At 42.8% G+C, this 14,609-nt stretch overlaps 1 protein-coding gene across 1 annotated transcript in view; it reads right to left on the reverse strand.

The window, feature by feature from the left end:
- meltf (melanotransferrin) overlaps nt 1-14,609 on the reverse strand; it is a 48,622-nt gene that overhangs the window by 25,013 nt on the left and 9,000 nt on the right. The window contains exons 3-6 of the mRNA XM_028794570.2: nt 14,035-14,134; nt 11,826-12,011; nt 2,028-2,184; nt 646-713 (exon numbers count right to left, since the gene is read on the reverse strand). Coding sequence (XP_028650403.1) covers nt 646-713; nt 2,028-2,184; nt 11,826-12,011; nt 14,035-14,134 — 511 coding nt within the window. The remainder of the gene's footprint in view (nt 1-645; nt 714-2,027; nt 2,185-11,825; nt 12,012-14,034; nt 14,135-14,609) is intronic.

Raw genomic sequence — 14,609 nt, forward strand, 5'->3', positions numbered from 1 at the left:
TATTTATGTATTTATTATTTTGTTTTTGTTTAAAATTTATTTTAGCCTATGTTCAGCACTTTGGTCAGCGGCTGTTGTATGTAAAGTGCTTTATAAATAAAGTTCACTTGACTTGACAAAAACGTAATGAAAAGTATATTTCTTGGATTTACTGCAGGTGGTATATTGGTGCAGTGCTTGACTGCTGCTGCATCACAACTGGTGAGATTTGGGTTCAGTTCCTAGCCTGGGAATTGTCAGTGTATGGTTTGTCTGTTTTCCCCATGTTCATATAGGTTTTATTCTAGTTTTCTCCTACATCTTAAGATGTACAGATGACTGTGGCCTGTGATGGACTGGTCCATTCTGCACCAGCTGAGCCCAATATTGCCAGTGCAGGTTACAGCAATAAACTAAAGGAAATAAGTGGAATAAGGATGTGGATGACAGATTTCATTAATGTAGTAGCCAAAACTGGCTCTATTTGAGGAAAATGAAGGGTAAAAGGCATTAATACATGCTTTTCAGGTCATGAGTTAGAAATGGGAAGTAACTATCAGAGCTAAAAGTCAAAGATCAGTTTTCAATTATTCACCATAAGGTCTGTGGAACAGACTGTGACAGCAACTCCATAATGTTACAAGCTCCTCACTGCAGTAGACTCACCGTTGGTGTTTTCCAAGACGGTTGTGTGTTTGACAAAAGCAACATCTCCTGCTCCTTCGGCCAGACACCTGTGACACAGTAGAGGACATGTGGTTGTGCAGTGGAACTCAACAGGCCACTTGTCAGATGTCCTGCCCATCTGTTTTTACATCCAACATCCTGTGGAGCCCCTCTGAAAGCACTTCTGTTCAATTTAGTGTCTCATTTGGCAAACCTGGCAGCCCACAGTTCCTTTTGGGCACCCATACATACCTATAGTGCGATTATCTGTTTTATTTTTAGCCTTTAATAGAGAAAAGTCTGATTGTTTTCTTTAAACTATCATTAACTGGAATAGAACACTGGTGTCAGAATTTCTTCACTGCATGTCTTCAACACCTAGGCCACAAAGGCTGCTGGATTTTAATTATATGGACTTTCAGATGAAATGAAAAGTCAAAGAGCATCAAGGTGTTATGACAAAGAGGGCAGTGTGCTCCAACCAGACAAATATTCAGGTCCGATGCACCACAAACACCCCAAGCTATGATTATATACAGTAACTGCTTTCTGAATTTACACCATTCTATTATAATTGAGATATTATTATTTTTCAAAATAATAATACGGCATTTTTTATTTTTCTTTTAATTAGAAAAGCTTCCTAAATCCACCCCATGCAGTCTGAGAAAATATTATGACCAGTGACCTTTTCAGCTCCATTCCAGATAAAATTTCTTCTTTAAGGTTTCCTTTAAGCAAAGAAAATGGACTCAATTTTAATAAACTGGACACTGACGGCATATCTGCTAAACTACTCTCTGTCCTTCTTGCCCTGCACCTCCCCTCTTCCTTTTAATCTCCATTTTCCCCACCTTTCGCTGGTGTTTATTGTGAGCATTTATTCTCATGCCACTTTGCTTGAGAACCCACACCAATCTTTCTTCTCTTTTTTTAATTGCTTTTTTGTATTTATTTTATCTTTGATTTATTTTCTACATGTTATACTCCTGTAACTCCTCAAATTTGGCAAAAAATGTCAATGTGAAAACTGTACAGCCCTTCAAACAAGGAAAGCAGGAACAGCATTTTGACCACATAAAAAGTTGCTTTGATGTGATTAAGTTAAAGTCCACTGTAGTTAACATAAGACACATTAAATTAAATTCATTTTCAATTACATAAAAACAAATCAGCAATAGAAAACATAACAGGCCACTTCATAATACATTTGGAAAAGTAAATCCATTCTGCTTGACTGCATGGCTTGGCAACTTTGGAAGCCATTGTGCTCCCTGATTCCCCATTTTACTCTCAAACCCCCTAAAACTGAATTACTCAATGGTACATTATTTGTCTCTGTAATCCCAAAACTTGAAAATGTTCAAACAATGTTCTCTGACCTGAATGCCCCACTGTAGTTGAAATATCTCTCTTCAGCATTCTTTGTGCATTTGTTGTTTCCGCTTTCATCACCAATGCAGAGCTGGCAGAGGGAAGGTGGGTAGCCATCGACATTTGCACCAGGGACACAGCTAGCGGCAAAAAAGTCACTTGCACCTAAATGTAATTAAATAAATTAGTATTTGTGTCTTTTTTAAACTTATTCTGATTTATGCTTGTTACACAGAGGTTTATTGAAAACAAGTCCTGGACTTGCAGGGAGTCACTCCTCAGACCAGTCACGGTATAGTGATTTCTGCTTTTAGTCATGCTTGTACATTTTCATCTGATTCTGTATTTCCAGACACTTAGACATATATGCCTATTAAAAGCAACTCAAGTATGTTTTGTTCAAGATGTAATGCAGTACAGCTTATTAGCAACAATAATTATTATATAACCATTACCTACATACATGAATTAGTTAGTAAAGCAAACCAATAATTTAAAAGTCAAACATCTCAATAAAGTTTGCTTTAGCAGTCCCTCTGTATTTCCATATCCCCAATCAATCTAATCTCAGATGAGTATAAATGGTAACTGATAATGTTTTTGTAGAGCCTGGAGTGTCTGTTTGGGTGTCTCTAGCCAATAAATGGGATTAATCTGACAATACGTATTTACAAAGCTTACACCACAGTTTCAACAGTAGAGACTTGTATCTGGTGCAGATTCTGATGTTATCTCAGGCTAGATGTGATCCTCTATTCCTGGGATGAAAACAGGTGTTAGTGAGCTTCACCCAACTCCGCTGTTATTTTTTCCAAGCTTACAGTTGTAGCTGTTCATATTTTTGGGTTTTTAACTGAATAGTTACCCACAAAAAGTCAGCTGATCTCTTTTAGCTCAGTCAAACATGGTCTTTGCTAGTGTCTTTATGTTTGCAGTTTAAGTGTTGGCACCTGGTTTCATGGCCACAAGCCCTCCCTGAATTCTCATTACTGTTTTCTTCATTTGATATATTGGCCTTTAATGACCTCTTCAGCCTAGCCATCAGCAGTGTGTCTATCTGCGGAGAGAGTGTCTACTGTGTCGAGAGGTTTACTTACCTCGGCAGCGGCATTCACATTTCCTATGAAGTCAGTAGATGAATTAGGAGAGTAAAGGGGGGGGTCATGAGGTCATTGAAAAGGGGTGTGTGGACACCCCAGATATCTATTCAAAAGGACGAAGGTCCAAGTCTTTAGAGTCCTGGTGCTTCCTGTCTTACTATATGGTTGCGAGACATGGATGCTATTCAGTGACCTGAGACAAAGACTGGACTCCTTCAGTACTATGTCTCTTCAGAGAATCCTTGGGTACCGCTGGTTTGACTTTTTGTTCAATGAGCAGTTGCTCATGGAGTCCTGAATGAGGCACATTACCTGCATTGTGAGGGAGCGTCAGTTACAGCACTACAGCCATGTGGCGCGATTCCCAAGGGTGATCTGGCTCGCAGGATCCTCATTGCTGAAGACCCAAGAGGCTGGACCAGGCCAAGGGAATGTCCATGTAACACCTGGGTGCAGCAGGTTTCTGGAGAGTGGGACTGGATTGCGTGTCTGCCGGGGGGCTGGCAACCAGGATTCTGAGCTGTTTCATTGTGTGGTGGCTGCGGCAACATGCTGTATCAGTGCATGCTCCCCAACCTGACCTGACCTAATATACTGCCTGAAAACCTAGCTTTACCTTAGAGAGTTTCACGTCAGCTTAAATGACAGCGCTCCTATCAAATGAACCTTCTGGAAGTCATCTTCTGCCAACTTAAAGTCACAAAAGACTTTCTTTACATCTTACTGTATTAAATGTTCAGAGAATGTCTTAAAATGTCTACAGAAAAAACAGACCGTCTCAGTTGTATAGGCCTGTTTAGCCAAAGCACTGGGGATGGGAAAGAATGGCAGTTAAAAATAGAAAAATGTACGTGAACCTTATTAGCATTGTAATTTAGAATTGCTCATCTTTAAATGTGGGCATCACTAAGGCTGTATGTCAGAGCACAACTATTTACTACAAAACATTGGATTATCAGTGGTCTCTCCTGCCAACAACATCATGTTACACTGACTTTGGAAGTAATTGGGGACAAAAAGCAGACATCCTCCAAATTAAACAGTTAAGGACAGAGCGAAAAATTCCACCAAAATGAGACATAATGTTAGTAATAACACTGGTCTACAAAAAAATATTTTTTGTTTACAATTGGGAACTTCAGACCAGCACTCTATTATGTTTTTTTACACTGATTTCATATATGAAATCGGAATTAAACTAGCACATCAGATTTTTGAGATACACAACCTCCTATGATGAAAAACAATTTTGGATGGCGTTTTCCCTTGCCCGGACGCGGGTCACCGGGGCCCCACTCTGGAGCCAGGCCTGGAGGTGGGGCTCGATGGCGAGCGCCTGGTGGCCAGGCCTGCACCCATGGGGCTCGGCCGGGCACAGCCCGAAGAGGCAACGTGGGTCCCCCTTCCCATGGGCTCACCACCTATGGGAGGGGCCAAGGAGGTCGGGTGCAGTGTGAGTTCGGTGGTGGCCAAAGGCGGGGACCTTGGCGGTCCGATCCTTGGCTACAGAAGCTGGCTCTTGGGACGTGGAATGTCACCTCTCTGAAGGGGAAGGAGCCTGAGCTAGTGCGCGAAGTTGAGAGGTTCCGGCTAGATATAGTCGGACTCAGCTCGACGCACAGCTTGGACTCTGGAACCAATCTCCTTGAGAGGGGCTGGACTCTCTACCACTCTGGAGTTGCCCCCGGTGAGAGACGCCGAGCGGGTGTGGGTATACTTATTGCCCCCCGACTTGGAGCCTGTACATTGGGGTTTACCCCGGTGGACGAGAGGGTAGCCTCCCTTCGCCTTCGGGTGGGGGGACGGGTCCTAACTGTTGTTTGTGCGTATGCACCAAACAGCAGTTCAGAGTACCCACCCTTTTTGGAGTCCCTGGAGGGGGTGCTAGAGGGCATACCTTCTGGGGACTCCCTCGTACTGCTGGGAGAATTCAATGCTCACGTGGGCAATGACAGTGAGACCTGGAAGGGCATGATTGGGAGGAATGGCCCCCCCGATCTGAACCCGAGCGGTGTTTTGTTATTGGACTTCTGTGCTCGTCACGGATTGTCCATAACGAACACCATGTTCAAGCATAGGGGTGTTCATATGTGCACTTGGCACCAGGACACCCTAGGCCTCAGTTCGATGATCGACTTTGTGGTCGTGTCGTCAGACTTGCGGCCACATGTCTTGGACACTCGGGTGAAGAGAGGGGCGGAGCTGTCAACTGATCACCACCTGGTGGTGAGTTGGCTTCGATGGTGGGGGAGGATGCCGGTCAGGCGTGGTAGGCCCAAACGTGTTGTGAGGGTCTGCTGGGAACGTCTGGCAGAGCCCCCTGTCAGAAGTAGCTTCAACTCCCACCTCCGGCAGAACTTTGACCACATCCCGAGGGAGGTGGGGGACATTGAGTCCGAATGGGCCATGTTCCGTGCCTCTATTGTTGAGGCAGCTGACCGGAGCTGTGGCCGTAAGGTGGTCGGTGCCTGTCGTGGCGGCAATCCCCGAACCCGTTGGTGGACACCGGCGGTGAAGGATGCCGTCAAGCTGAAGAAGGAGTCCTACAGGACCCTTTTGTCCTGTGGGACCCTGGAGGCAGCTGATAGGTACCGGCAGGCCAAGCGGAATGCGGCTTTGGTGGTTGCTGAGGCAAAAACATGGGCATGGGAGGAGTTTGGGGAGGCCATGGAGAACGACTTTCAGACGGCTTCGAGGAGATTCTGGTCCACCATCCGGCGTCTCAGGAAGGGGAAGCAGTGCAGTGTCAACACTGTATATGGTGGGGATGGTGCGCTGCTGACCTCGACTCGGGACGTTGTGGGTCGGTGGGGGGAGTACTTCGAAGACCTCCTCAATCCCATTAACATGCCTTCCAATGAGGAAGCAGAGCCTGGGGACTCAGAGGTGGGCTCCCCCATCTCTGGGACTGAGGTCACCGAGGTGGTCAAAAAACTCCTTGGTGGCAGGGCCCCGGGGGTGGATGAGATACGCCCGGAGTTCCTCAAGGCTCTGGATGTTGTAGGACTGTCTTGGTTGACACGCCTCTGCAACATCGCATGGACATCAGAGACAGTGCCTCTGGATTGGCAGACTGGGGTGGTGGTCCCCCTCTTTAAGAAGTGGGATCGGAGGGTGTGTTCCAACTACAGAGGGATCACACTCCTCAGCCTCCCAGGAATCGTCTATTCAGGGGTCCTGGAGAGGAGGGTCCGTCGGATAGTCGAGCCTCAGATTCAGGAGGAACAGTGTGGTTTTCATCCTGGTCGCAGAACAGTGGACCAGCTCTATACCCTTAGCAGGGTCCTGGAGGGTGCATGGGAGTTTGCCCAACCAGTCTACATGTGTTTTGTGGACTTGGAAAAGGCATTCGACCGTGTCCCTCGGGGAATCCTGTGGGGGGTACTCCGAGAGTATGGGGTACCGGCCCCCCTGATAAGGGCTGTTCGGTCCCTGTACAATCGGTGCCAGAGCTTGGTCCGCATTGCCGGCAGTAAGTCGAACCCGTTTCCAGTGAGAGTTGGACTCCGCCAGGGCTGCCTATTGTCACCGATTCTGTTCATAACTTTTATGGACAGAATTTCTAGGTGCAGCCAGGGCGTTGAGGGGGTCCGGTTTGGTGGGCTCAGGATTGGGTCACTGCTTTTTGCAGATGATGTTGTCCTGTTTGCTTCATCAGGCCGTGATCTTCAGCTCTCTCTGGATCGGTTCGCAGCCGAGTGTGAAGCGGCTGGGATGAGAATCAGCACCTCCAAATCCGAGACCATGGTCCTCAGCCGGAAAAGGGTGGAGTGCCCTCTCAGGGTTGGTAGCGAGATCCTGCCCCAAGTGCAGGAGTTCAAGTATCTCGGGGTCTTGTTCACGAGTGAGGGAAGAATGGAGCGTGAGATCGACAGGCGGATTGGTGTGGCATCCGCAGTAATGCGGGCGCTGCATCGGTCTGTCGTGGTGAAAAAGGAGCTGAGCCGCAAGGCGAAGCTCTCAATTTACCAGTCGATCTATGTTCCTACCCTCACCTATGGTCATGAGCTATGGGTAGTGACCGAAAGAACGAGATCGCGAATACAAGCGGCTGAAATGAGTTTCCTCCGCAGGGTGTCTGGGCTTTCCCTTAAAGATAGGGTGAGAAGCTCAGTCATCTGGGAGGGGCTCAGAGTAGAGCCGCTGCTCCTCTGCATCGAGAGGAGTCAGATGAGGTGGCTCGGGCATCTGATCAGGATGCCTCCTGGACGCCTCCCTGGTGAGGTGTTCCGGGCACGTCTAACCAGGAGGAGGCCCCGGGGAAGACCCAGGACACGCTGGAGGGACTATGACTCTCGACTGGCCTGGGAACGCCTTGGGATTCTCCCGGAAGAGCTAGAAGAAGTGGCCGGGGAGAGGGAAGTCTGGGCATCTCTGCTCAAGCTGCTGCCCCCGCGACCCGACCTCGGATAAGCGGGAGACAATGGATGGATGGATGGATGGATGGATGGACATCATTGCCGTTTTGACACTTTTGAATATCAATATATCAACACAATATCTAGAGTTTGAACTCTGTCCCACCAAAATTGTTTGAATGTGTTTATTCTGAAAACAAACCAGAAGATGATACCAGAGACACTTTACAACATGTTTATGTCAATTTACCTCAATATAAAAGCGAGGTCAGTGTGCTAAAAATTATCTGAGGCAATTGCTTTTGCGCTTGTACTGCACATCCGTCTCTCTTTGCATGAGCCAACAGTAGTCACCCATCATGCTCGGAGTAAATTTTCCCTGATATCGGTTTTCCATCACCTTTGTATCTTGATGAAATCTTTCCCCATGCTCATATCTGACATCGCTTAGATTTGGTGGAAAAAATCGAAATGAGAATGTAAAAAATGTGTCTTCAGTGACCTTTTGTCTCCCGTAAGCTAATATACTTTCAGCATATTCTCCACAAGCTCAGCATAATTCTCTGTTCTGTGACTGTCAAGAAAATTCTGGACAATCTGCATGAATGAGGGTGCTGATTCAGTTGGCTTCAGTTTCCTTTTGAACTCATCGTCAAGCATCAGTTTACGGATTTCAGGGCCAACAAAAACACCTTCCTTAATTTTGGCTTCACTTTTCTCGAGACCAAACTTATTTCTTAAATGCTGAAACGCATCGCCTTTACTGTCCAGTCACCCTAGTTGTCCAAGACCTGGAACATAATAACTAAAAAATGGGACATGCTGAATAAAAACGGTTTTCAGATTTGGAGTCAGCAAGTAAAATTTGTTAAAGTACAGGTAAAAGAATCCCAGTAGCAAAATGCTTGTTGACCAGTGTAATTAAATATGTATGAATGAATATTAAACAAATATAGAACTTTCACTGATTCCATCTAAAGTGCATAACTTCTCCCTCTCACAACGAAATGACTAAGCAAAGACTCCCATTCATAAAATGGATCGATTTGTTATATAACCACCTACTGCATAATCTGTTGCACACAATATGGGCAATACAACACCACAATAATTCATAACTATTAAACATATCAATCTAAAAAAATCACTGAAAAACATATGTAAGAGGAGTCTGAAATAAATACACATGCTTATAAAATACTTGGAATGTATTTCAAGGCTTGTCACGCTTTCCCTCCCTGTATTGGCAGTGCTGCATAAACATAAAAAAGGCCACTTTATGGCACCAGTTGACACAGCAGTACATGTCTGCTGACTGTGAGTGATGGTTAATCTCTCCGATGATGGCTCTTGAATGGGTGATCTTAGCTAATGATTACACTGGCCAATGATAGCTGCAGTGTTGTGTTAATAGGGCTGCAAGTGATAAAGGAGATAAAGTTGTCCTTCCAGAGTGTCCTTAAGATCCCCACAATGCTGCTGAGGCAGTAAAGTTTCCCTTGGGTAATATTTTCATAATTCCTGCATGAAATTACACCAAAACGTCACATTTTATATGAAACATTTTATTAAATCAATATGTTTCTGATGTTTTGACTACTTTTAATATAAAGAAATGAAACTGAATTTATGCACAGGAAGGTCAGTGTATCATAGTGGTGTTGTGGTGTGAAATTTTGCATATACGTTGATAAATATTTTGTATGTCTTTATTTGTAACTTAGACAGTAGTGTTATGTCATTGATAAGAACAGCAATGGTTTGATAGTTAAAAACCCTTGTCCACATTTTAGGACTGAGTCTTTATAATTTTACGACAGAGATGGGAGAAGTGCCAAAAGCCAGTTTGGCAAGAGATTCTCTGCAGGGCTCTCTCAATCAACCTTAACAGGAAAGCCAAGCTACCTATCTGGCAAGCTTCACTCAATAAACGGTATTGGGGGCAGGTGTGATACCATTGTGTCACACTAAAATTCTATTGGTCTAAAGTTGCATGAAGCCATTAAGTACCATAACGCCCTATTGGCTGTAGGGTTTGGACAGAGAGTCTATAAATTTGCTTGCTTTACCCTTCCCTCTGTCTCTTATACCATCTGATGAAGGAGCATCTCACACACCATGAACTGAAGAAGACCTAAATGAGAAGCACAACTCGGCAGCCATATTGAGACAGGAATGCTGCCTGTTCTGAAGAAAGCGGACCAAAAACGATGTCTTAACTGGAGACATTTTAAGTGACAAACAAGTCTAACTACGCATCAGCATTTATTAGGTTGTATGGTTGCCAGTATTCACTTGTACTTTGCTTATTGTTATTATTTATGAATATTATCAGTAATACATTATTTAAAGTTGTAACTTAACTCCTGCTTGTCTTTTACTACGCCTAATTGCCTGAGGTTATAGATGTAGAAGGGAAGGTGGGGAGAAGTTATATACTATAATACCTTATAAACAGTGGTAAGTCTGTGAGATCTGAGGCATTCTGACAAAGGCTGCACATTATTAATACAAAAGGGGAATGAAGGGTAAAATATTACTCTACCAAGACAAAACAAGTGGTTAAATCTTTGGACTTCAAACTGTGAGGTTGTTTGTTCAAGTCTTGTTACTGACAGTGTGTGACCAAGAGCAAGCCACTTCACCTGCCTGTGTGACAATTAGAAAAAGAAAAGAAATATAAGTAACTGAATCTCAGATGCTGTAAGTTGCCTTGGATAAGGGCGTTAGCCAAATAAGTAAATGCAACGCTTAGTTTGTAATTTTTTGTCTGGTGTTGGTGAGACTAAATAAGTTGCTATTTACTGTTCTGATAAAGGTAAAATGTTATTTTGCATATTTTACAAAATCCCATTGACTTTTGGTAAGCAAGTACAAACATTGCCCTAAAAAACAAGGTTATTTCCTATTATGTGTGTTTGTTTTAATAGTTCGGAAGTTACAAAGGAGGAAGTATGTTTGCATTTATGTCATTATTTTTTCCTATAAGGAACTACAGAATTTGTTCTTTTTTCCCCCCCAAACGGAGGATGTTTGTGCTTTTCCATGGTCATTTGGCAAATTCTGTCATAATTCTGTGATCTAATGATAAAAAGAAAACTCAAAGGTCAGGTAATCTTGTAAACACTGGTGATCAGGTTTCCAATTTATAGTGGTGAGAGACATTTAATATTAAAACTGGGTGACCGTTTCCTGTGATAAATGCGATACAAGTTTGTTTTATAAATATCCACAGCATGTTTTTTATGGTATAATCCTCTGAAAATGCTAGTGGTGGACTTGACTGTTGGAATGGTATAAGTGGTGAAGGGGCAATGCATGGAAGCCAAGTTTCACCATCTTTTTATGCTTTCTAATGTAAAACAGTTTGAGCTAATCAGAATTTAGCTTGGTCTTGCCTACTGCATAATATTAATAAATACTGACAAATAGAAAAACACATATTAGTGGCATTTTTTAAATTTTTCTTTCCCCCTATTGGGGGATTACCCCTAAATACTGATATGTTGAAATGTCCTTTCTTAGCAGATACTGTACCTACTGCCCTAGGTGTACAATCCTGACAAATTTCAGCTTTTTAACTAATCAGGGAATACTGATTTTGTTGATGAGTTGCTTTATATATCTGTAGATTTGGTTGTGGTTTTCTTCTCAGTATTTTGTGCTTCTTTAATTATTTAACCTTACCTAATTTTTTTAGTGTGTATAATATTCTTACGTTGTCTATTGAAGTGCAGTAAAAAGGAATAAATTATGTTTGTGTGTGTATATATTTTGTCACACGTGTGATTGGAGACAATTTCAGGGCTCATTTGTTGGTAGTTCCAATCCGGACCACAGGTTGGCACTCTCACTTTCTGACTCTCCTATCCTTTTGCCCTCAGACCAGAAAATCATCAACATCAGGAGCTGTCCCTTCCAGCTCTGGGGACACAGACCCGCCCTTTCTGCCAAGGAAGCATTTAAAGGGACTGCCACCACAGCATCTCTGCAGTCAATGGATTCATGTCGGCAAAGAGGTTTCTTACAGTTGTAGCTGCTATTTTTTGCCATTTTTTTTTTTCACAAATTACATGGGGTTCACCTTTGGTTTCCCAACTCTTTATCTTGTCTGTTTCATGTTTTTACAGCTTATATGTGTGTGAATGTATACACTGTATGTTTGAGTATTAATTACATTTTATAACAAATACTTTATTAGAGCTTGTTTCCTAAAGTTTCTGCTCTTGCACATTGTCCATAAACCCTGCACGGATCTTGGCTGCAACAGTTCACCACTGCCGTGATAAAATAAATGCAGCATAGATCTGCATATGCAGTAACAACCCTAAGCAAGGAACTCTCTCACCTTTTAAAACATCACATCCCATCACTGACATTTTGCCACTGCTGATCAGGTAGCCCATGGGTACATTCCAGCCTACTGTGCGGCCCAGGCCAGTGTGGCAAGACTTCTTCCCTTTCAAGTTGATAAAGTTGAAGTTGTTGTTACTTTTCCTAATGACTGCTACACCATAGTAGGAAAGACCAGGTTCTGAAAATTACAAGACATAGCAGAATCAGAAACACTGAAGGTGATATGTAAATAGTGTCCATCAGCTAAGATCTAAACTGAAAAACAGAACTAAAATAAGAATAAAAACAAAAGTAGACTTTGTGGCATTTCTTACACAGACAAATACAAAAGCAGTACACCATACAGAACTGAAGGACAATGTCATGCTCTCTTATATTTATTTGAGTTCAAAACAATATTGTTGAAATGACACAATCCAAAGCTTTGCTGAAAAATATTGAGTATAAAAAATGAACACAACACATTCAGGCACCAGCAGAAAAAATATATTAAACGCACCCTACAGAGCCGTTTGGTCTCACACTGAGTCTGCTGAAGCATTTCTGTTACTTCATCACTATTACTGATTTAAAATAGACATCAACATTTGCAGTAACATAAACATAAAGTTTGTTAAAGCTGTATTTCTCAGTAGGTCATTCCATCCTGCCTTGGTCAAGCTAACTTAAAAAACCTGACCTTTGTGTAAAACATTATGGTCCAGAAATTTTCCAGTTTGAAATTATTTATAAAAGTCAAAATGTAGCACATTGATTTCATTCAAAAAAATTCACTCAACCCTGATAAGTAAGAACAATAAGCAAGCCAAGAGCCAGCCTGTTCTGCATTATGTCCAGCATCCAACCTTGGCTTCCATGGCAATCAAATGTCTCAGAGTATTTTAATTTAAGTCTAATAATTGAAGAGAGAGAAAAAAAGATGGTTTGTGGGATGGGATTTCTGAATTTCTCCCAAAGAGATTACAATTCTGACTACAAAGCTGGAATGGCTCACCCTGTGCATGGATCAGATGGATATGTGCAGAGTGAGCCAAAGCTACAGGACTCTCGACTCACCATCGCTAGAGTAATCAGAACTACTAACTTCAGCATGGTCAATATTTGACTTAAAATTTGTAGATTTTTTTGTGATTTCATCCTTTAGGATTTTTTTTTGTTTATTGTGATATATGTTTAACACCAGTGTGCAACAGAGATGAGAGGGAAGCTTTCTCACAAGACTGAGGATAAATCTACAATATGTCAGGCTATAGATGGGTATAGACAGAGGTTTGTAGCCAAGAATGAAGGAGGACACAGAAACCAGAGATTACCAACAAGGAGGAGAGACACAAGGCAAGAGGTTCAAACTCAGGACAAGTAGAACTGGGAGGCAAGAAATGGCAAGTAGTATTGAGACAGAAGACAATGATGAGACACTGGAAACACTGGTCAGAAGGAGAACTGAACAACATACAGGAGCCTCATGTATAAGGAGTTGAAATGAATGGTGACAAACAGCCTGTTTAAATATGTCATTGGTCGCCCCTTTAGGATTGGACTACTAGAAAACCCAAAGTGGCATGTGTGTCAGGATCCATGATCATGAGTAAGGCATAAGTAGAGTGGAGAAACGACCCACTTACAAGGTCCAATCGATCATCATTGGGGTGAGATGGCATGAGCTATGTGGAGTAGATATCATCCAGTAGCTGGACTTGGGCTGGCATCACTGATTTACACTTTGAGTAAGCTGCTGAGTCCAAGCCATGAAGAATTCAGGCTGTATTGAAGGTAACATAGAGAATCAGCTCAATACAAGATGAAGATGCCTTCTAGTCTGTGTGGATGTGAGTGAGCGGGTTGTCTTGGTCTCAGCCTGAGGGTCATTACTCACTGCTACCTTTGCCAGTTCTGTGTAAGCCCCTCTCTGTCTGGCCTTGTCTGCAGGAGCTTATGTAATGGCATAGTAGAGCAGAATAAAAAGGAGAAAATGTGAGATCAAATGAAAAGTGCTTCACCTTCTTATTCTGGAAATATTGCCATTTCACTTCATAACAGAAATATTTTACTTCGGTCTTTCTTTTTTGACCTCTGATTATATAGTATACTCAGAACGTAACCCCAGCAACATAAGGCACTTTGTAGTCCTCATAAACATGCCTGTATTTGCTAGTAGTGTTGGTATTGTCTCTTTTACTTGACACACCAAAGTAAAATACCTTCATCATACTTCTCGCCCACAACTGGTTTCAGGTTGTATCTTTTCCCTGCCTCATACACTGATCCTCCATTCAGTGTCACAGCATCTGCTTCTTTGGCCTGAAAAACAAAACCACATCAGGAGTTTTAAACTGCAGCCAATTAAGCCTGAAGCAACAAGCTTTCTCTAAAGCTCTTCTCAGTAATTTCTATAGCAGACACCAAAATACTCCTCTTTGTTTCTTTATGCAGCAAAAGCTGCTGTTAGCAGGACATCATTTTCTATGTCACAAGGCACAATGACTTTGTGCCGTTAATTGTATATGGAATAAGATTTTCAATGAATATCCATCCTGTTTTGTTCCATTCTGGGTCACAGAGGTATGAGTCTATTCTGTCAGAATCGGGCACATGCCCTAGAAGTGGTTTGACTCATCACCTAGCCACATTCAGTTCTATTTGGCTGATTTTGTGTTGCCAATCATCTTAACAGACCAAAGATGTCAGGAAAAAAATCACCCAGACACCAGGAGAATGTTGATATTCGACAAGGGCAGTGACTGGGCCAGGATTTGGGACCAATATTCTGGAGATG

Source organism: Erpetoichthys calabaricus, chromosome 2 (genome assembly GCF_900747795.2).
Source record: "Erpetoichthys calabaricus chromosome 2, fErpCal1.3, whole genome shotgun sequence".
In the NCBI taxonomy this organism is placed as follows: Eukaryota; Metazoa; Chordata; class Cladistia; order Polypteriformes; family Polypteridae; genus Erpetoichthys; species Erpetoichthys calabaricus.